Raw genomic sequence first — 23312 nt, forward strand, 5'->3', positions numbered from 1 at the left:
TGTTATAGCAGCACTAGGCAACTAATACATCGCTTAATGGATAGTACTGACTTAACTTGTATGCTTTCAAATGGTCAGAACAGATTGATTTAAATATAGCTTCCCAATAAATTTTTTGAAAACTGTATTTAGAAGCTGATTGAGATAAAAGATTCATTCAATGCTAATCTTTACTTTCAACAAAGGGAAATTACACTTTATATATGCATTAGACCCAAAGCACTACAGAGAGATTCTTCTCTCAAAAGATGACAAATTTTAGGTTGTTCATTAATAAATATCAGGAGACTCAAATTATGTGTACAGTGCCACAAAAATCTGTCTGGTGAAGTTTTAATGTGAGCAGCAGACAGAAGTAAAATCATATTATCTAAGCCCTTAGGACTCAGTTTATGGCAAGTGATTAAAATCTTAATTCCAATTAGCATAAGTCAAAAATTAAAGTTTTAAAATATGTTAACTGAGAGGCATAAGTTGAGAGAACAATATTCAAGCACAGACAAGTCCACAGAATTCAAAGTATGTCACAAGAATGCTGTGGGGCCAAATCCTACACACAACGGCCTCTGTTGGACCTCATTCTCAATAGGTTCTCCATGGTGACAAAACGGTTACACACAGCCTGCAACTGATATCATCTGGAGCTCATGATTGCAAAGAAAAGAGATGGGTCTATTTCTCTCAGGGGACACTGTATCATTATTAAGGCCACAAATCCTGTGCCCTTGGGTCATTTGCAGAACCGTAGAGCAAGAGAGTGCTATACTATGGGTAAGCTTGCTGGGTCAGCGCCCACCTGAAAGACAGGAGAAGTGAAAGGCGTGTGTATTAGTTTACTGTGGCTGCTGTAACAAAGTGCCACAAATTTAGTGAATTAACACAAGATAACTTTAGTTTCTCAGAGTTTTAGAGGGCAGAAGTCAGAAGTCAGCACCTCTGAGACAAACTTGAGGTACCAACAGAGTCACGTTCCCTGGAGATGCTCTAGGGAGATCTGTCCCTTGCTTTCTTAGCTTCTAGTGGCAGCCAGACTTCTTTAGCTGTGGCCCAGCACTTGGGCCTCACTGTCAGGTTTAGCCATCTCTACTCTGGCTTCATGTGGCTTTTCCTACTGACCGATGTGATCTCCCTCTGCCCCTCTCTTACAAAGACCCTTGGGACTGAACTCAGAAGCCATCCGGATAATCCAGGGTCCTCTGCCTACCCCAAGATGCCTGACATAATCACATCTGTGTCACCTAAGGCCACTTTCTCGGGTTCCAGGGATGATGAGGAGGGTGTTTCCTGGAGGTCTTTGTCTCCACCCCACCAGATCAGTGTCATAGTGTCAGAGCCCAGAGAGCAGGCCTGAAACTCCAGAGGCAAGCAGGGCAGTGAGAGGCCCACAGCTCATGCCAGGTTCAGCCACCCTGCCTCTGTCTTCTCCAACTCCAGTGGCTGCTTCACCTCACCGTGGGGCCTGCAGACAGCGGTGGAATAGGTGTGCTTGTTTCCCGGTCCTTCCTGTTCTCACGTTCCTTAGCTCATGAACCCGGCTCATTCCCAAAAGCTCCCCAGTGCAGCTGCCTGTGATTCTCAGGGAGTGGTCTCAGAGCAGAGGCATTAGAGCTGCAGAGACACTGGTCCCCATCCATCTAGACAAAGCTAGGCCTTCAGAAACTGAGGCAGAATCTGCTGCTACAAGGTTTAGAAATCTGCGGTCCACAGGCCAGCACAGCAGGGAACGGTGTCCACGTGGGGAGAAGGCCCATGTCCCCCTGCCCAGCACTTCCCTGACCCATGGGATATAAAGGAGAAGAAGAGAACCTTTCACAAATGCTAAAGCAGTATAAAAAGGTCTAAAGCTGCATTTGTCCTCCATGAGTCTGTTTGAATTATGTAATTATATGCACATACATATAAAACAATGTGAATCTATGGCAGACTATTTGCAGAATTACAGTAAAATATAAAAAGGACAATCTAATCCACTCATATTTATTTCAAACAGTAAATTTGAATTAAACATAAAAAAAGAACTTGAGGTCAAATTGAAGGAATTCTCTGAACTTCATAGTTCTTCATCATACATGTCAACTGTTAAAAATTGGAGCTCTTAAAAGAAAGTTTAAGAAAACTTAAAAGAAAAAAGTTAAAAGAAAATTTGAAACATGTAGGGAACTGAGTTATTAAGGATGTTGTCTGTTTTTAATCATAAATCACTTCATAGCACATATTTATGGTTTCAGGTAGGAAAATGTAGAACTGGTATTTAATAAAAGCAACCTTTAGTAAAGATGATGTGTAACAAATCCTATATAACACATTTTGAAAAAGAAAGTTTAAAAAGCTCACTTGTAGCATAATTCTCAAAGAGACACAGAAGATAAAGATGAGCATTTCTCAAGCAGAACATCCTATTTATAAGAGACAAATCACTTGTTTAGAAAAAATAAAATAAACATCAAGGAAAATTGATTGTTTCATGGACCGTACTAACACCTAAGAGACTGTACACAAATAAATACGGGAGTCTTTGTACTCCCCATCAATTTGTGGTTCTGGCTGCTTATACTCTAACAGCTGATCAAAATGCTCCCTGTGTATTTCATATGTGGAGCACAATTTTCAGATATGTCTGGTTTCCCTGGCATGTTCAGTTTTGTTTTCCAGATAGAACTTCTAACTGCTTTCCTTTTACTGATAAAAATAGTCTTCATAAAATTAACCATTTCCAGTTGGGAAACTTGTGGTTTGTGTAAAAATACCTCTTTTTTTTCCTGATAAACCTATCTTTCTTTATTCAACCCTCTAATTTTCTTCCTTATTTTAAAATTTGTTATGGGTGCATTATAATTCCATGTAAGTGGAAGGCATTGTGTTATATTTGTACATCCACACAGCGTAAATAGCTCGATCTCATTCCCTGGGACCTTCGTCCCACCCCCGATCCACTTGCCATCTTCCAATGATCTAGATCCCTTCTATTATTGTTATTTTCATTACTACATTAAAATTTATATGAACAGGATTCACTGTGATATGAGCATGGCAGATAGACTTCCTTCCCCAGTGCCACCCATGTTCTGCCTTCCTCCTCCCTCTGCCTCTCCTCTGCTCTGTTGGGCTCCCTTACATTTTTTTAAGATTACCTTTTTAATCTCTTCCTTCCTCCCTCCTCCCTCCTTCCTCCTCCCTGTCTCCTCCCTTCCTCCCTCCCCACCTCTCTCTTCCACATATGATAAGAGCCATTTGACCCTCAACATTCTGAGTCTGGCTTATTTCACTTACCATGAGAGTCTCTAGTTTCATCCATTTTCCAGCAAATGCCATGATTTCCTTCTTCTTTAGGGCTGAGTGAAACTCCATTGTGTGTATATATACCATTTTTTTCCTTTGCCATAAGTTTTGACGAATTGTATATGAGATACCATATCTCCCTTTTCTGTGAATTCTTTCTTTGCTGATCTCTGTCTCCTCTCTCCTCTGGTCAGCCTTGTATGCTTCATGAATTCACTCTCATCTTTGCCTTGTTATCACAATTAAAGTAAACCCTGCACTTGATTCATAATCTACAGGACTTAAAAAGAATAAAGTGAACCCTCTCTCTCTTTTGTAACCATATATTCGTTCAGAGAAAGAACTTTCAATCTCTTGTTGCTCTCTTTCCTTAGTAATTTCCAAATTTACATGCAATGCGGTTCTACTTTTGTGTCCTGATTTTTGCAGTTAGAAGCATTATTTACTGGCTTGTGTTCCACATATCCCTTCACCTCATCAGCACAGACACACCTTCCCTTTCACGATGGTCTGAATATTGACCTATACAAATTTTGCTTGGATATGCAGTGATTACACACTTAAAAAATGAAATGCAAATGCTATTCCCAGATGGGCCACAAAATAAGATATTGACTACATTTGTTTTTTCAGAACAACGTTTTCTGCTTAGAGTTAATTTAACGATCATCTCTTGTCTTCTTTTCCTATTCGTGTGGTTACTACTAATTGGACTCAACTGTCGGTCTCCGTTGTTTCTAAGTCCATGCAAGCACCTCAGGCAGCCTGTACTGTTATATTCCTGGAAAGAACTCAGCACCTGCATGACCCCAACCAGTGATGGACAGAGGCTCCGGGAGCTGCAGTAGAGGGTCCACAGGCACCTGCCTGAGCATCCTGCCCTCTTCTCTTTTTTTGGCCTCTCTATCTCCTGGGTCTAGAGCATGGTCATACACTATTCACACATTTTTCTTCACTCTCCATCTCTTATCCTTTATTTAAATTCATAGGAGATTTTTTTCAACTTTATTTTCTAATTTTCCATTGGTATTGTCAATTTAACCATCATTCATTTTAAAATAATCTATGAAAGCTTTTAAAATACACTAAATATTTCTTCTTTCTTTGTTTTGTGGGTGCATCAATTCCTTTTGGGCTTTTCCACCCCTTTTGAAGGGTAATTTTCTGGTGAATTTCTCCAGTCCTTTATTATTTCTGTCCAAATTTTCCTCTACTTTCTTGGATATATTAATCACAGTTATTCAAAGTCATTTTCTGCTAACTTTGCTAATTGGATCATCTGTGGGTTTAGTTCTATTGCCTATTTAAATCTGATTTCTCTGTCACGGAGTCCTGCCTCTTTTTGTGCCTAGAATACTTAACTGTACACTGGAAGTTGTGGATAAAAACAATTCCAGAGACTGCATATGAAGCCACTTTGACCTAAGACTCTTGTATCAGGGAGTAGCCTTTCCCTCTGTTGAGCAGACTAGCGGTAGGTATGGGAGTGGTGAAGGCAGGGATTGATTATCTCAGTCGACTCCTGAATGAGGATGAGGTGTCACCTGGTGAGATTCAGATATAAGTAGTCCCCCTTGTCTGTGGTTTTGCTTTCCAATGTTTGAGCTAACTGCAGTCAACTGTGTTCTGCAAATATTAGATGGAAAATTCCAGAATAAAAAATAATTTCCAGAATAAAATAATTTGTAAGTTTTAAATTGTGTATGATGCTGAGCAACATGATGACATTACATGGAGTCTCATTGGATCCCTCTCAGAAAAAGAAACATCCTTTTTCTAGTGTATCCACATTGTATGCTCTACCCACTCATTAATCACTTAGTATCTATCTCTGTCATTAAGTCAAGTGGGTGTTTTTCCCCAATGCTTGTGTTCAAGTAACCCTATTCTGAGAAAGAGTGGCCACAATCACATACTTTTTGTTGCAATATAGTTTTACAATTATGTTATTTTATTTTTAGCTTTTGTTAATCTCTTATTATACCTAATTTTTAAATCAAATTTCACTGTACATATGTATAGCTAGGAAGAAGTAGTTCATATAGATTTCCGCGCTCTCCATTGTTTTAGGCATCCCCTGGAACTTGGAATGTCGCCCTGGACATCAGGAAGGGCTCTTGGGCTTCTGATTCACCTGGATTTCTTGCTCATAATCTGTCAGAGATTTTAGTTAGATCTCATCCTTACGGGTAAGGATGTAGAAAATTCATTCCACCCCATTTTAGTTTGAAAAGCAAGCCACATGCCTCCCATGTTATCAACATTTTAAAAACATATTGCCACAATTGGTCATGTGTTTAAAGTCCATGTGGACTTCAACGTACAACTAAACCTCACTGTGACTGCGGACCTATTTGCTGGTTCCTCTTTCTAAGGACCCCCCTGAATGAAACGCAAAGTAGTCTTATCTTCTCTCCTATTTTATTTGTTTTTGTGTGGTTCTTACTTTGGAAAAAAAAAATGTCTTCTGCCCTCAAAATGATGTATCAGGTTAGAGTGGAGACACTTATGAATGTAAAATCATCCATCTTTTACTGAGTGCCTACCATACTTTTTGGAATCTCATTCAACGTTTCTTCAATGTCCTTTCATTTTCTTTGGACTCCTACTGCTTCACCTGAGGTGATTAGTTCTTTTTGTTACCTATCATCACTGTATTTTACAGGGTAGGCTTTCTCTGTTCTTGTGTCTTTCCAAACTTCCAAAGAAAGGTTGCTTTCCATTCTTCAAAAGACTTCAAATTTGTCATATATACACGGTATCTTTTTGTGTGTTCACAATGATTTTTTTTCCTAAATGTAACTTTATTGTGATTTGCATCCCTGGTTTTGATGAATGAAGTATGTGGGTTCTCTCCATTCTCTTGAATCAGAAACTAAAGTCTATATTTTAAAATTGCCTTTGAACCCAATGCTCATTTATTCAAATGATGATTGACATGAGGTCTTTGGATGGCAAATATGAATATCAAGTCCACACATTGTCAAAACCACTTTCTTATAAAATAGATGACTTGTAATGGAGAACTTCTGCATGGGCAACATACCCCTGTGTGATCTAGAACACACCTAAATAAAAACTGAATATCTCCCAACACTTATAAACTCACTGACAGGATCATATGGCACTATTTATAAGACTGAATAGCTCTAAGGACAGTGAGGTTTGGAATGAACAGGAGAAATGTTGTGATTTAATGAAGAAATAAAATATGAACTCTTAAAATTTAGCCACAAGAAGACAGGAACAGAGGTATAAACCTATAATACTTGTTGCCCAGAAGGCTGAGGAAGGAGGGTCACAGGCTTGAAGCAAGCCCCAGCAACTTAATGAGCCCTGCAGTGTTCCTGTGTGTGTATCTGTGTGTGTGTGTGTATACACACACACACACACACATACACATATATGTATATTTTAAAATACATTTGTTATATGTATGTATGTGTGTGTGTGTGTGTATACATTTGTTTTTAAAGCTGGAGATGTAGCTTGTTGGGGGGGCAATCTGGGGTCAACCCCCAATCCCCAGCACTGTGAGTTTCGGCGGGAGGACAAGGCAGCAGTGCTTGACAGACACATGCTAAATAAGGCAGAGCTCACTGCAGCCATACCCATGGCTCCTCTCTCCAATGCTATTGGTGTTATGAATAAATTAAAAATGAGAAATGACTCACACATTGTAGAGTCACCAAACCAAGAGTCTCAGTCCATTCACTCAAGAGAATTGTAGACCAGTGTGACTCATATTTTTTTTATTTATTATTTTTCTTTCTTTACATTTATACTTGACCCTTAGGTAATTAGGAGACTTCAGCCCCCAGAATGTATAATCTGTTACCCAAATAAGAAGCCTGTTGCTTAAATTTGAAATAAAGTTTTGCCTGGTAGTCAGCTCATCTGCTGGTGCCAGATTCGGGGCGGGGCACAGAGGTGAGGAGATAAAAGCCGCCGGGCAGAGAGTTCTGCGCAGCCCCTTCTTCAGCAGTTACATCAGGCTCTGGGGCCATTTTTGAAATGGAAATAGAAATGCATTTTAGATAAATGAAATGAGCCCCTCCATTTATCTAGCTTCTGGTGATTGTCAGCTAGTGTTTGCTATTGGCTTACAGAAATTTTCTGACCTCATTTCATGAAACTAAAAGATACACACAGCTTAGAAAAATATTCATGCATCTTCAATTTAGTTTTTGAGGCTGCAAGTAAGGCAGAAATTCAGAAACAGAGAAGAGCAATTATTAAAAAGTAAGGTACAACACAACTGAATGCATTCAGCAATAAAGCATACACTACATTTTTTAAAAGACATAAAATAACACTTCATTTCTTCAGTAGCAGAGACCAATGTCTGATCAGTCTGTGTCTAAAATATTAAGACAAGCCCAAATAAGATTCCTAAAAACACTGAGAAATTCCCATCATAGCGGGTCCTGCTGATACTCTACCCAACTCCGCTGACAGAACAGGGTGCCTTGCACCTGGCTGCTCTCAGCATGGGCTGGAACTGCTCACAGCTGGCCCTGCTCTGGAGAGATACTCTTGGCTGTTGAGAACCAGTTCACCAAGAGGTGCATGACTCCCGCCAAACTCTGCGGGGCACAGTAGGACTGAAGGACAAGGGTGTAGATGGGGTGTAGATCACCCACCTTGCTTAACAGCCTCATGCTGTCTATTCATGCTCCACAGCTCAGGGCACATTCCCAGAGACAACCCTTATCTATTTCTTTGTCCGCAATATCCTGCACTTTCCACCATAGGACCTACCCTTCATAGATCCCAGGCTATGTTTCCAGAGAACCTGACCTCAGAACCATATGTAAATGACAATACAATTTAGTAGCTAGAGTCGCTGCATACCAGTAGTGAATGACAGGTAGTATGTCAAGTGGTATGAATGAGTGCAATCCAGTGGCGTTTAGTTCATGATGAGGCAACTACTGTCCTCTGAAGGCGTCTACACCCAGGTCTGCAACGCGACCCCAAGCACAGACCAGCAGAGAGGTCCCAATTAAATCTCAAAAACTCTGAGCCTCAACTCACCTATAAATGATTGAAAAGAATACCTAGGCCTTAGTGCTGCTAGATAACTCAGTGAGATGGTGCTTGCAAAGTGCTTATAAGGCCACAATCAATGTTGTCAATGATTATATTGCTGTTGGCATCATTTTTTTGTGACAGATTTGGTCACCAAAGTTATATTGAATAAGCATAATACCAAATTTCAAATTAGTAGGGAGAGTTTTCCTTAAAGAAACAGGAGTCTAGGCATCCAAAGCAATGACAGAAGAAATAAGTAGAAGGAGAATACACATTAATAGTTTAATGCAATCAAGGACTTTAGGGATAATCCAGTCTGCACTTCTTCCTGAATCTCCTCTCTAAAATGTACTGTGGGAAAAATTAAGGTCCAGAGAGGTTAAGTGGTTTGTTCAGAGTGTGGCTAATTATTGTTCATAGAAATGTCAGAAGCATGAATACATGTTTGTGTACAGTTAAAAAAAAAAGTTAGAATGGTGGGGAGGCAGAGAGGGGGAGAACAGGGAATATTGAGTGCATTCCTAGGGGGCAGTCCTGTTTAACCACACAACACCCAGGGGGAAATCTGTACCTGCCAATGTCTGAGAGCCTGAGTTTTCTGCTCCTTGCAGGTACACAGGCAAGTGATATTTCCCAGATGGCCTTGAAGCTGGATGAGGCCATGGGACAGAGTTACACCCAATGGAATCTGGGCAGAGGGATGGATCATCATTGGCCAAGTGCATAGAGATCTCCTCTGTATGACCCCTCACTTTTCCCCCCACGCTGCCTTTGGAGGTGTGGGCTGAAGATGGGGTCATCATAATATACAACATATTTTGATTCTGAACAGTAGCATAAAATGGAGCCCCACAAACTGCACTGGACAGGCATGGACATGAGAAGTAAATCTCCGGCCTGTGAGTATTTGGTCCCTGGGAAAACAGGGTATTCTGTTAATGGCAGTGTACTAAGTTCACTAATACTCTCCAAACCAGTAAGTTCTCAGTCCTCATCTGAGTTTCAAGTCAGTAGAGACTTTTCTTTTAAAAATTATACGTTAACCACTATAAATCCCCCAGGAAGTTATGAAAAAAGAATAATAAATGTGTTTGAAAATCTTTGTAGATGAAACAGGAAATTTTCACCAAGGAGCAAGATACAAGAGACTGACTAGAATCTGGAGGAAGGACTATGCTATCTATGGTTCCAACCCACTGGTCAAGGTCTCCAGACACCATGCAATTGCTGTTCAAGGAGTGGAAATAGACTCGTCAAGTACACACTGTCTGACAAAGTGAAACAGACAACAATCACACTGCATAATATTGTGCTTACTCCAAAAAATATATGTTCAGAACGTGCTCTGTACTAGTTACCAGAATAAGTAACACACTTTTTCTCTAAAGTACAGATAGTGAATAGCTTAGGCTTTGTAGATTAGATGGTCTCTGTCAGGACTGCTCAGTTTTGCAGGGTAACAGCCATAGACAGTTAAGTAAAGGAATGGATGTGTGTTTGAATAAAACTTTATCAGCCATGATCATAAATTGACAATATGCAAATAAATGACCATGACTGGGTTCCAATAAAACTTTAACTGTGGTCCACATGCCCTAGAGTGCTGAACCTTGAAAAGTCTTAATAATGGCAGTCTTTAAGATTCTTTTGCTTCTACAATGCTAAGATTTTAAGAACATATAAAGAAGGGAAAAAAAAATAAGTTTGCAATCATGATTTTTGAGAGCTACAGGGGAGACCAGTCTCTTATGACCCAGTAAATATAAAGCATAATTTTAAAAATTAATCAATGTGAATATCTCATTGAAATAGTTTTTCTAAATTATTAATTAGTATATCATTCTTTAAATTATACAGAAGCTTTCCAACAGAGGGTAGTTATATCAGAGTGTTATGACCCATGAGACAGGTTATTATAAATGGACTCAATTTATTTTTAAATTTAATTTCATATTAATAAAAAGAAGTAATTTAAACTCAAGAGTCCCGGCAGGTTCTTTAGAAATGGCCACTAAGGATTCATACATGTCTTGGGTTTTATATATATGAGGAAATCAAAAGAGATGAATTCCTAGCATATCAAAGATATTATAGATTCAATCAAGAAATCTTAATGTTACAGACTAGAATAATGGCTTCTTCAGAATATGTGAGGACCAAGACAGGAATCATCTAACATAAGGTTTTCTCAATACTGGCACTGGAGCCATTCAAAGCCAGGTAATTCTTTGTTGAGTGTGCTGTGCACTGAAGGATATTTATAACCATCTCTGGTTTCCACCATGACAAGCTAATAGCAGCTTCCACCTCCAGCTGTGACTCCAGGGAATGTCCACAGGCATTGTCACATGTACCCAGGAGATGAAATTGGCCCCAGAGGAGAACAACTGGTTAGACATTGACACAAGTTAAATCTCAATTCCATGAACTCAGATATACAGGAAGAGAAATTAACATCTACCTCAATTTTGGAGAGAGTTCTCTACCAAGAATGGTCGAGTAGGCGGAGAGACTCAACAGTTTTCAATTTAGAAATCATAGAGGCAGGTGGCAAATTGGAACCGATTTCAATTTTTCTGCTTATTCCAGCAGTTGTGAGAAACAGGCTGTGAATTCTTTTCTCTTAGTAACAAAACCCTGTTTTAAAAAATGGATTTTGAGCCATTTCCCAAAAGAACATTAGGAAGATAGTGAGGTTGATGGAGCAGAGGCCCCAGGCACTACTTGGATTCTATTCCAGAGCTTCCACCTCAAGCCACGGAAGAATCCCAGCCGGGCAAGTGTGGCTGGTTAGTCTTGTGGCCACCTGGGTCTTGTGGCCACCTGCATTTTTACATTTCAAAGAGATTTGTTCTTGTAAAGTAACTATCATCATCAAAGCAAGAACAGAAGCCACGCTGAAGACTCAAATCTGACACCACACGAGGTAGGAGAGATCCCTAATGGGGAACCGTGACTGAGGCCAAGAATGGTCTTCCACATACGGCAGAGGCTCGTCCTGTGTCCACACTGAGTGGCCAGGAGTGCACCCTAGCCTCCAGGGGAAAGATGCACAACAAATGTTAGCACATTGATATTTGATTCTTCAGCCATTGAGGAAAAACTGGTTTTATTTCCTCAAATTAAAAGCAACTCTTGAGTTTTCTCCTTGTAATATTAAAGATGACACCTGCTTGAAATTCATAACAAATATTCCAAGTGCAGCCTTTTTACTTCATGGAATGTGAACGTTCTTGCAGTGAGGCCAAGAAATTGGCCTCAAACAGATCATGTTGCTATGGGTATGAGAGTCCCTGCATCCCAACCGTGTCAGATCTTTTTACTTCTTTAAAGACTTCACTGTGGAAGTCTCTATTATCTAGGGAGACCAGAGTCTCTTGGGCGGAGAAAGAGACCTCTGATTTGGAGACCAGCTAACTCATTTCCAGCTCCCTGCTTCAGGGTTACCATGCAATCTGACCTTGCAGGGAGGCTTCTCAGCCTATTAAAAATCTCATGAATTCAGCGTGGTTCCACAAAGGTGAGTAACCTGATGACCAGGTTCCAGGGACAGCAAAGGGGGGCCCACCCTGCCTTCATGGAAAGGGGATGAACTCAGGGGTATCCCTGTGCCTCCCACAGCTGGGAAGTGTGGAGGCTGCTCAACTTCAAGGGGTGCATTAAATCTTGGGACACTGACAGAGCAGGGCTCACTGGGGCTCCAGAGGTCTGTGAAGGTCACTAAACAAAAGGAAAAATGGAAAAGTTTTCAACGTCTGCTCCTGACAAATGATGTTGAACCAACATAAAGGCCGATGATTTGAGGGAGAGATTTGATGCTGCAGAAGAGTGTTGAAGACAGGGGCCTGGTACTCAAGGAAGAGCATGTCAGAGCCCAGAACTGCCTGCTTGTGCCGGAGCCTTCTCTGAGCCAAGTGTGCGCACCCGTGTGCTTTCAAATGCCTCTCAGCAACCAATTCTTATTGCTCTTCTCGAATTTAGGAACAAAAATGTGAAGTTTACCTCATACCCCAGAGTGTTAAGGTAAAAATGATTGAGAAAGAGTGAGACATCCTATTAAATATCATGGCATTAAAAGGTTTGCAGGCATTTATTCTGAGCTACCAGAAGCCTAATGGCTGACCCTAATACAACACTGAGGCTATAAAGACAAATACAACATGCCTTCCAACACAGCGCACCTGCCCAGGAGGCAGTGATTGCTAGGCCGAAGTCAAGACCTGGTGCCAGGCATGGTGGTGCACACTTGTCATCTCAGTGACTTGGGAGGCTGAGGCAGGAGGGTCACAAGTTTGAGGCCAGCCTGGGCAACTCAGTGAGGTCCTAAGCAACTTAGCAAGACCCTGTCTCAAAAAAAAAAAAAAAAAAAAAGCNGGATCTATGAAGGGTAGGTCCTATGGTGGAAAGTGCAGGATATTGCGGACAAAGAAATAGATAAGGGTTGTCTCTGGGAATGTGTCTGAGTGGTTAGCACTACTGGCTTCCATTGGAGGAGGAGGAGGGAGAGCAGAAGAAGACATAGTATTAGTAGAAGTAGTAAAGGCCCGAGGGTGTGAAACACCCCAGAGGACACTAGCCACCCTTCCTTGGGGGGTTACAAGGATGGGATACCTGAAGTGAGAGTCAAGGACCCCTCTTTTTCTAGAGTAATAGAGTAGGGTTAAAGCGTGTAGAGGGAGAGGGGGGCTAGAGAAAGCACTTGAAGCTGGGGAACAGCTGATGGCCTGGGAACCAATGGGTAACTCGACATCAGTGGACACATTAGGAAGGTCCCCAGGGGTGGGCAGAGATGCAGCCACCCAGAGGTGGACGGCGCTGTATGGCAGAGGGGCGAGGTCCCACAAAGCCCCATCCGGTGCCCAATGAGGGCTCAGCTGGGTGGAAGCCTTGCCCCCCTCCCCTCCTTCCCTCTGCTTGGCCACCTTAGGAGTCCTTGCCCAGTATGCTCTTCCTCCCACATTTAAGCAATAATTTCCTATCTTTGGAGAGAGAAGGAGGGAGAAAACGATTAGCCTGAGATACTAGAACGAATCCAGATGATCCTTTGCAGAAAACGGCATTTGCCTAGAATAAAGGAAGGCATGCAAGTCACGGTGCTCTGCCACTCAGTCCACCACTGCGCTGCCCGGCAGGCACCGTGCCACTCAGCACTCGAGGTCTGGTGAGCCCAAGTCAAACGTGCTGAAAGCACAGATTAGACACCAAAACCTGTTACTTAAAAAACGGAATGGACCCTATCTCCTGAATTTCTTGTGATGACTCCATGTTGGCATTGTGATATTTTAGATAGATAAGTAAAATGCATCACTAAAAATAACTCCCCGTTTCTTTGCACTGTTTTCAATGTGACGATGGGATCATCCTGAATTACTTATGTGGCTCACATGCTTCTCTCAGACAGCACTGTGTACAAGAGCAGAACAGCACTTTGTTTGCCTCTGTGCTCGTTCTTCTTTGTTAGCCTTGGAAGTAGTCATTTAAATTAAAATAAAATATTCATAGAAATCAACAAGACCTCTTTCCTGGAGTCCTGTAAGGAAAAAGTAGTGTCATAAAGAACTGCCCGTTGTATCCCTCGCCATACTAAGTAAACAGCAGGCCACAGAACTGCACACACACTCGGGGTGTGAGAAGGCGAGCGGCACTGCTGGGCACTAAGGGTGCTGCAAAGACTCTGATCTGAGGGCTGTGTTCCCAGCGCCACCTCTCAGCGCTCACTGACTCGCTGGACCCTGTGTGGCCAGAGGAGGCTCTCACCCGTGGTACTGCCGAAGGGCTCCACTCTCCAGCAAGAGACCTCAGCTCCATAAGCCCTACACCTGACTCCCCCCACAGGCAGGAAGTCTGGGCAAGGGAAGTGGGCATGGGCAATGGGCAGTGAGTTTCCTTGCCTTGGCACGGAAATATTACATACACATGTTAATGGTAACATCGCATCAAGAAAAGCTGCAAAAATGTCACAAAGGACTCTCATGAACCCTTCACTTCTGTCCCCTGCCACAGTCCGGCTGGGCAAAATAACCGGGAGGTGACAAGCAACTTGAAGGTTGAAGCGGGAACTGCTTTATTGCGGAACAGCAGAGGTCTATATACCTAACTGATTACACACAGCTTGACTCAATTAGCATCATCCAGATTCAGCAGTCCGCCAATAAGGAATCCCCACCATCTTAATGGCTTGGTGGCGTTCCCTCACAAACCACTCCTCCTGGCAATCTGCCAGGTGCCATCTTGACTTGGTCATGGCCTCCAACAGTCCCCCATTAACGTATCATCACATTGGCTTTATCATATTTTCTGTCTTCATATGTGCGTGTCTTCTGTACATATTTATGAAGTAAGTTCTAAAATCACTTAAAAATAAGTCACCAAAATGACAGCCTTTTTACCCCCTATATATTTCAGTAGGCTTTCCCAAAGGGCAAGGGCACTCTCTGAGATACCATTAAAGTTACCAAAGTCAGGGAATGGGTATTAACACATATCTACTATCTTATCTATAATCACAGTCTCTAAGTCATCCCAATAATATCCCTTAGAGTAAGAAGAAATAAATACAGGTCCAAGAACTAATTTGGATCAAGTCGTGCATGATGGTTGTGTTTCTTTGTCTTCTTTGGTGGTGGAATAACTCTTCATCCTGTTTTCATATCCTTTACGACTTTGATATTTGAAGGGCAGAGGCCAGCTTTTTGTAGGGCGTCCCTCTGTCTGGCTTTGTTGGAGGGTTCCTCATGAATTTTGCTGGAATCTTCCTGTGTCTTTTTCAGTGCCACAAATCCATGGACTTTTTCCTGTTACTAGTGAAATCACTTTGCACTAGCTGGTGTGAGGTATCTGCCAGGTGTCTTCACTGTCGAGTTGAAAGTTTCACTCGTGACTAATAACTAGTATACAGGTAATTCTGTGAGACTGTGTAAGGGCCCTTTTGTCATCAAACTCAGATTCAACATCTTAGCAGTCATGGATCATTTTTGCATAAGAAGTGTTTTAGTGTGAAGATTGCCAAATCATAATTCCTGAACTAAATCATTCCTCCAATGTTCATTCACTGGCATTTTATGGTAAGTGCAAGCAATCCCTTCCACCTCATTCCCTGAGTTGTGTCTTGTCCTTGTTTGAATATTTCCATGGATTCTTATTTCTAATCTGCCACTGTGATCATCCGTGTTGACAATCCAGTGATTTATTACTAATCATTCTCACTTTTCAAAAGCTGAGCCAGTGTTCATGGAGAAGTCACTGTTCTCATCTCTTCTCCTGCCTTGCTCCATCTCCTCGTGATGGTGAGGCTTGGTAGTGGTTTGTGGCCATTTTGCTGATGAGAAACCAATAACGGCTGACAGGCCTGGAGCTAGATCACAGACCCAGGTGTAGGGTCTTCAAAGCTCATGCTTTTTACCAATATTAGCTTTGGTTGTGGATTGTCTTATTTCAAGACCCCAACAACTAAAAAAGGCAAATTTAATATTAAAGCATACCTCTAAAGTTTCCTGAATGTTCACAAGTACCAGCATTACCAAGAGAATAAAACCATATGATAAATTCCTCCCCAGTCACTTCTCATAGCCTAGGACATAAGGATGATACCAAAATGGGTTGGAGAACATTTTCCAAACTGTGCCCAGCTCAGGGATCCTGACATGGCCCACAGGGCATTTGAGAATTCCTGTGGAGAGACATTTGTGTCACATCCATCTTGTTTTCTAGAGACCCTGATCATCACACCTTCCCCAAACACCAGGGAGAGTGAGGGGGCTGTTACAATTCCTGTCACCACTAAAATAAAATCTGAGACACAAGGAATCATGGCTCAGTCTCCAAACAGCAGTAACAGATATAAAAGTTTTATTTTGATCTATTTTGTTTATTCTTTGCTCTGTGTAGATTTTAAGCCCTAGATTCATATTTATCTAATCAAGAACAGAAAGAGGAAACTAAGACTCTTGCTAAGAACATGCCGGCTGAATCTCATGAATCACACCCCACGAGCAATGGGTGCTCTCGGAGAGCAAAGGGACGCTCCAGACTTTGCAGGAATGTCCTTGAGTTGGCTGTCACCTGAGGAAGAGTAAGTCAGGATGGCTCCTGTGAAACAGGAGGTTACAGGGAACAGGAAGAGGCTGATGGGGACTCAGCTAAGTGGCAACTCACATCAACAGGGCAGCCCAGAGTCCTGTGGCCCGACCAGCTGAGAAGTGAGACACTGCCCCGCCTCGACGGGCACCCTTGCTTCTGTCTCCCTGCCCTCAAAACTGAGTTAATTGGGATGGAAAACGAGAGCTGAGAACAATAAATAGCACCTACCTGGATAAGAGACAGGTCCTCAAGCTGCAATCTGAAGAGGTAGTTCCTGCAAGACACAAGAGGAGAGCAGGTTTATTTTTAGTGGATTCTAAAAAATTCATAAGTGTTATGAGAATAAAGGACATGAACACATGAAGATTTGGGCTTCAGACTTATCCTGATGCAGGAGTAATACCCAGAATATGTAAAGAATTCAAACAATGAAACATCAAAAAACCAAGTGATCCAGTTAATAAACTGCCAAGTGTGTTAAACAGACATTTCGCAAAAGAAAAACAAAACTGGTCAACAAATACAAGCACCATCTTTACTAGCAAAAGAAACCATCTTAAATATTTAACAGGAGGCAAATGGTTATATACACCATAATATATCCACAAAATATTCAACAATTTCAAAATCAGGATTGATCTAGCTGCGTGCAGTTGTGTACACCTGGAATCCTTTGGCTGAGTGGGGAAGACTGCAAGGTCAAAGTCAGCAATACCCTGTCTCAAAAAAATAATAATATTCAACATCATAGAGAAATTCAATCAAGTCACCTCATTTACGAAAGCTAGAGGAAAAAAATCAAAAAAGCTAGAGAAAAAAGCAAATCATTAAATTAGAGATATACAAATCAAAAACACTGAGATTTCATCTCACTCCATCAAGAACACAACCAGGGCTGGGGCTACGGCTCAGTGGTTAGAATGCTTGCTTCGCATGTATGAGGCAGTGGGTTCAATCCCCAGCACCACATAAAAAAATAAATAAATAAACAAAATAAAGTTATTAAACAAAGAACCCAAATAATAATAAATGCGGGAGAGGATGTGGACAAAGGAACACTTTTACACTGCTGGCAGATAGCCAGTTGGTAAACCACCATGGAAATCAGTATGGAGTTTCCTCAAAAGACAGGAATGGAGCCACCATATGACACAGCTAAGCCATTCCTCAGTGTTGACTCTAAAAGTATTAAAGTCAGCATACGATGGTGACACGCACATACCTCTGTTTATAGCAACACCATCCACAACAACCAAACTATGGAACCAGCCTGGGTGTCTGTCAACAGATGAACAGTTAAAGAAAATGTGGTATGCATATACAATGGGGTGTTATTCACCCATAAAGAAGAATGAAATTATGGCATTTAGGAAAATATATAGAAACCGAGAACATCATGTTAAACCAAATCCAGAACTCAAGAGTTGTGAGTTTTCTCTCACATGCGAAAGCTAAAGAGGAAAAAAGAAATAAAGAAGGTTGTGGTGGGGATCTCATGAAAATTGAAGGGAGACCAGCAAAGTAAGGAAAGGGAGCAGGGGAAGGGTAGAGGGTGGGAAATCCTGGGGAATGATATTGGCCAAACTACATTGTTATATCAAGTTCATCTACAAATATGCAACAATGAATCCCACCATTATGGATAACTATAATGTACCAATAAAAATATGGAGAAAAGCTTCCTACTAAGAACATGCCCAGCTCAGAGGACAAAGGCATTCACCAGGCCAGTGGACACACTGAGACTGCCAGGAGAGCTGGTGAGTAAGTCCCCAGTGTGGGGGACTGGGAAAGTCACGGTTGGCTCTCTCCATCTGCATGCATTAGAAAAGGACAAGGGCATTTGATTCTGAAACTGAGTTTAACTTCAGTAAAAGCATACCCAACTGTTCCTCAGGAGTCTCCACTCCGATCCATGGCCCCGACTCGGCACGATTTATATGTAGGAATGTGAATTTCACCCAGGGTCTCAGTATCATGGCACTCCATCTTATTGAGGAATTCAGTTTAGAAATATGGACTTGTTCGTCCACCTGAGGACACTGATGCTCCCAAGGGTTTGAGTCAGTTCTGTGGTCCCCCATGAGACACAGGAAATCTGAGAAATGGACACTATCAGGGGATACAAGGAATAGCAGGTCCACAGTGTTGCAGCTTTGGGAGAAAACCCACTGCCCTCCATCACAGGGCCATGTTGGTCTCTGGCTGAGATGATGGTGGCTCCTTATCATCATGAAGGAGCCACCCGGGCAGCAGCAGCAGCAGCAGCAGCAGCAGCAGCAGCAGCAGCATTCCAGAATGAAAGGAGAAATCAACTCGGTGAAAGTGGAAGTGGAAAGAAAAAATTGATCTACAATAGAGAGCAGACCCTCAGGTGTGGATGAGTGTGGGCAGGGTCTAGAGGAGCCGGGTTGTACCATGGGTTGCCCAAGGTCACTTCTATGGCACTATGAAAATCTTCCCAGTGAGAAGCAAATGCAGATGACGTCCCCTACACTACCTTGGGGAGGGGTAAAGATGGAAGATGTCAGATGTCAGAACTGGACCTGCCACTGCAGTCAGAATGCCAAATGCGGCCATGCCAGGCAGGCACAGCTGCCAGGGGACCAAGAAACACGGTTATGGTCAGAGATGGGACGGACGAAGCCCAGCAGAATCTGATGCTCAGTAGCATCTGTGCTCACGCTGTTGGAGGGCGTCCAAGACTAGGGCTGGCACTGCCCTGGGCACCAGGATCATCACAATCCCTCCCACACCATGGGCATAATGCCACCCACCAAGTGAAGCCTGTCTCCTGCCAACCACAATAGCCTCTCGCCACATGCTTTCTGTCTCTCCAATTTAACCCCTGATATCCTGCCAGAGAACCTTCTGGAAGCATTGCTTGGCATGTGCCATCCTTACCGCAAGGCTGTGGGGAGGAGACCTCCCTGTCTTTTATTACAGTAAAGCCAGCGTCCTCCATGCAGAGCCAGATACCAGGTCCTCAGGGGAGCAGGAATGCCATAGGAGAGTGGGTTTTTTGTTTTGTTTTGTTTTGGTCAGACACCAGGGAGAGGCCAGGTTTCCAACAGGAAGTTCATCTGAGGGAAAGGGAGGTGAGCTCAGTGCACAGGTGGAACAGAGTGACTGCCAAGGGAAACCGTGGAGGCCACCAGCGTCCCAAGTTTTCCCATACTCTCAACGGCTGTGGACAGGCACCCACACCTCTCCTGTAAGGGAGGTGAGGAATCCATACACAGGACTCGTCTCTCAGCTGAGGGACTGGCAAGGGACACGAGGGGCAAATACAACCCATCACCTCCCTGAGCAATGGGGCTCCACCCTCCACCATTTCCCCTGAGCCTTCTAACTGCAAACAGCTGCCCCTGTACTAGGGGAGGCATTATTCCCTGGTGGCTCAGAATAATTGTACAAAGAAGAGCTCTGCCACCATACAGCCTCGGGAAGGAAGTGATTTCCACTCTAGTCCTCAGTCTTCTCATCAGGAAAATGGAAGTGATTATCACGCCTAACCACCTAGTGGTGGTGTTTTGAAATTTAAACCCAAGGAAACTGTTTAGAATGGAGCCTGATCCAGTGTAAGTGCTCAATTAACAGCTGCAGTTTCCAGTTGAAAATAAAGACTATTAAAACTTCAAGGCACACTGAAATTCTCAGCATATTCTCCACTGCACTGGGACAGAAAGAGCGGTTCTGCCTTCCAGCAATCGCAGGTTAGAAGCAGAGGTGACACAGGCATCCCTGTGTCTTTAGGGATGGGCTGCAATGGGGAGGGGTGGTAGTGGTGCTATTGGGTCTTAGGAAAGGAGACGCATTAGTTTTCTTGTCATTAGTTGAGAGAAACTATTCGAACCCAAGATTCCTATTCTCTTACACATGCACACACATACACATGTGTGTGTGCGCGTGCGCGCGGACGCACAGGCGATGATTGCACTACAACATCCACCTTGCACCTTGGAATACTTTCTGGAATGGTAGCCCTCATACACCAAGGAAGAGAAAGAAGTTCCCTCCCATCACTGAGGAAAGAAGATGGTAGGAGCCACCGTGCTCTGTAGAGCTCCCAGCAGATACTTGGAGAGGAAAGCTCAGGGCCCTCTCTCTACTTGGGAGCAATGGGTGGAGGTATAGAGACCACCTCTGAATCTCCGGTTCCAAAGTCAGGTGTTTTCCACAGCAGATAACACTGATTTAGGACTGAAACCACGTCACACTCGAATTCCATGGGTCCCTAAGCAAATGTCACTCTTCTGAACATTATTTTTTCTGCTTCCTGCATGCTATGAGTCTGTAAGTCACCTCCTCTCGGCAAACAATGCCAGTGAATTTCAACCATCTCCCTCCTTCTCCCAAACACCTGATGACTATGTCTCCCTCCCAATTTTCTCATTAGTAATAACAAATCCATATGGAAGATACAGAGCAGGAGGCAGGAGGAGGCAGAGAGGAGGAGGCATGTGCCTTCTAGGAAAAATGCCACCACTGTTACCATCACCATGCCCATGCCCGACACCATGCTGCAGAGAAGTAACGCAGGTGTGTGGACTTTTCCTCTGGTTGTATTATCTTGGTTACAAGACACAAGTTGGCAATTTTTAACTCATTCTCAATTTTTTTTTAATCTAAAGGAGAATCAAAGAATCCAAGAATTCTAGAGCTGTCATTAAAGAATATACACCCCTCAATTTATGGATGAAGGAAATTGTACAAATAAAGAGATGCAGTGTGACTTGTCCAAGGATTCAGAGAGAGACCCTTTGTGCCACTTGGGTCTCATTTACTCACCAATTAGGCATCCAATACCCTCTTCCTCATCTCACCTGCACTGAAAACTCACGTAGTGCACGGCACCAGCCCTTACTGTGTCATTATTCCACAAGCTCATTGTTCACACCCAGGAGCACTTATGGTCACTCTAAGACAGTTCAAGTGCTTCTCATAATGAGCTCTTGATTCCAGGCCATCAATTCCCACCTCTGGGGCTACAGTCTGGCTGTGACATATGTCTCCTCATTAAGAGAACAGGTTGACCCCACTGGTGTGGCTGATGACATGGTGCCTCCCTTCTCACTCATTATTTGCTTGAATTCTTCCCAAAACTGTCTGCCCTTCATTTTAAGAGGGCACCATTTTCTTCATTTTTGAAACTAGAGAACTATACCGTACAATCTGTCAGAATACTAAAAAATGGGGGAGGGACATTTTTAGACATGTACAAGGCCCAGTGGAGTTGGTTGACTATATGGCCATTGGGAAATGAAATGGATAATTGGGAAATGAAATGTCTCCAAAAGGCCTATGAGTCAAAGTTTGATCCCCAAACTGTGATGCTATTGGGAAGTGGAGGATGCCTTAGGAGGTCAGGAATACAGGAAAGAAGTTAGGTCACTGGGCATGATTGTGCAGGGGATACTGGGAGCCTCTGCTTGCTGACCTGCATGGCCTACATGACATTCCTGATTTACTGAGGTAAATAGGTCTCCTCAATACACCAACCACAGGTACCATGGCAGCATAGGCCCCAAACAACAGGATCAAGTGAAACACAGATTGAAACCTCTGAAACTCTGAGCTAAAGTGAAAATTTGTCTTTATCCATCTAATCACCTCAGGTATTTTGTTATAGTAACAAGAAGATGTCTAACATAGCCATCGAACAAAACACCTTTTTTACCATGATAAATTTCAATAAATTTCTGACAAGTACTTTTCATGTATTTTTATTTTTCTCAAATAATATTTCAAAATAATCTTAAATGAGACCTCATAACACAAAAAGGTTAAAAGAAAACCATTAGTGTAAATGTATCTTCATGTATTTACTTTACATGAAGACTTGATAAAGCTTACTTGAACACTTTCAAACTGGAGTTATCAGAACTATCTGTAATCTTACATAGTCACATCGTCTATTTAATGCCTATTCTAATATAATTCAGTTAGCTACATATGTGTGGCTTTTTAAAAAATGTGTTTATTTTTTAAGGCCCAGAGTTGTTAGGTGCATTTAAACATTTGTTTAATAAACAGAGTTCTGCACACAAAACACAAGTCATCAGTTAAGTGCCTTGCTGGACTTCCCATATTAGAAATGCATAATGTTGCACATTTTAGTATTCACCTCATCTGCCATAGCTTCCAAGTATTTTAAAAGATAAATTATAAATGAAACATTTATACAAATCCCTAATCACCTCCATAAATCACCTAAGAATATGGCAAACACAGGGTGGAGTCTACCAATCCTAAACACCTTTTCTCAAATGACGTGGTTCTGAGTACAACTCCAAGACCATTTTTGCAATAACTAAAATTCCAATCCAGCTAGCAACTTGGGGGACCTGAAATCTCTCAAGACAGCTTGATGCATTACAGCTTAGGTCAGTGAACTATGAAGTTAAAGGTTACAAAAAGAAAGAAAATCTTCTGAAGGGAGTAAAAAATGGATATTCCCAGAGGCTGAGCTGCTCACATAGCACAAGTAAGATCTATCTCCCCTGCCCAGGGCTGTTCTCCAGGGCCCGGCACAGAGGCATCCACTTTATCTTGCAATTGTGGGAGTCATGGAGGGAGAACAAGATATGCGGGGCTCAGGAGAAAGGCCACCAACCTTTCCAGCATGAAGGAGTCATGCTCCTGGGTCCAGCCAACTGGGAGTGCCCAGCAAGCCCCGCACCCAGGGTGGGCAACCTGAAGCACTTATACGGTCTCGTTAATCTTCATGACACCAAGATGTAAATAGGTAGCAATAAGGACACTGCCGTTCTCCAGGGGAAAGGGGTTTGTGCGAGAGGTTAAGAGCTCAGATTCTCAGAGTGTCTTGGCTACATAAAGGAAGCCATCACAGAGTTCCATTCTTCCCAGAAGTACAAAGCAAGATTTTGCCAAGTGGTAAATTTGGTTTGCTCTCATGG

At 42.5% G+C, this 23312-nt stretch overlaps 1 protein-coding gene across 6 annotated transcripts in view; it reads right to left on the bottom strand.

Moving 5' to 3' along the window:
* Positions 1 to 23312, bottom strand: part of Sema5a (semaphorin 5A) — a 447885-nt gene that overhangs the window by 208209 nt on the left and 216364 nt on the right. For all 6 annotated transcript variants that reach the window (XM_048813988.1, XM_048813984.1, XM_048813985.1 and 3 more), the window contains one exon: positions 16621 to 16666. In XM_048813988.1, coding sequence (XP_048669945.1) covers positions 16621 to 16666 — 46 coding nt within the window. The remainder of the gene's footprint in view (positions 1 to 16620; positions 16667 to 23312) is intronic.

The sequence above is a fragment of the Marmota marmota genome, unplaced genomic scaffold, assembly GCF_001458135.2.
Source record: "Marmota marmota marmota unplaced genomic scaffold, marMar, whole genome shotgun sequence".
NCBI classification, from domain to species: domain Eukaryota; kingdom Metazoa; phylum Chordata; class Mammalia; order Rodentia; family Sciuridae; genus Marmota; species Marmota marmota.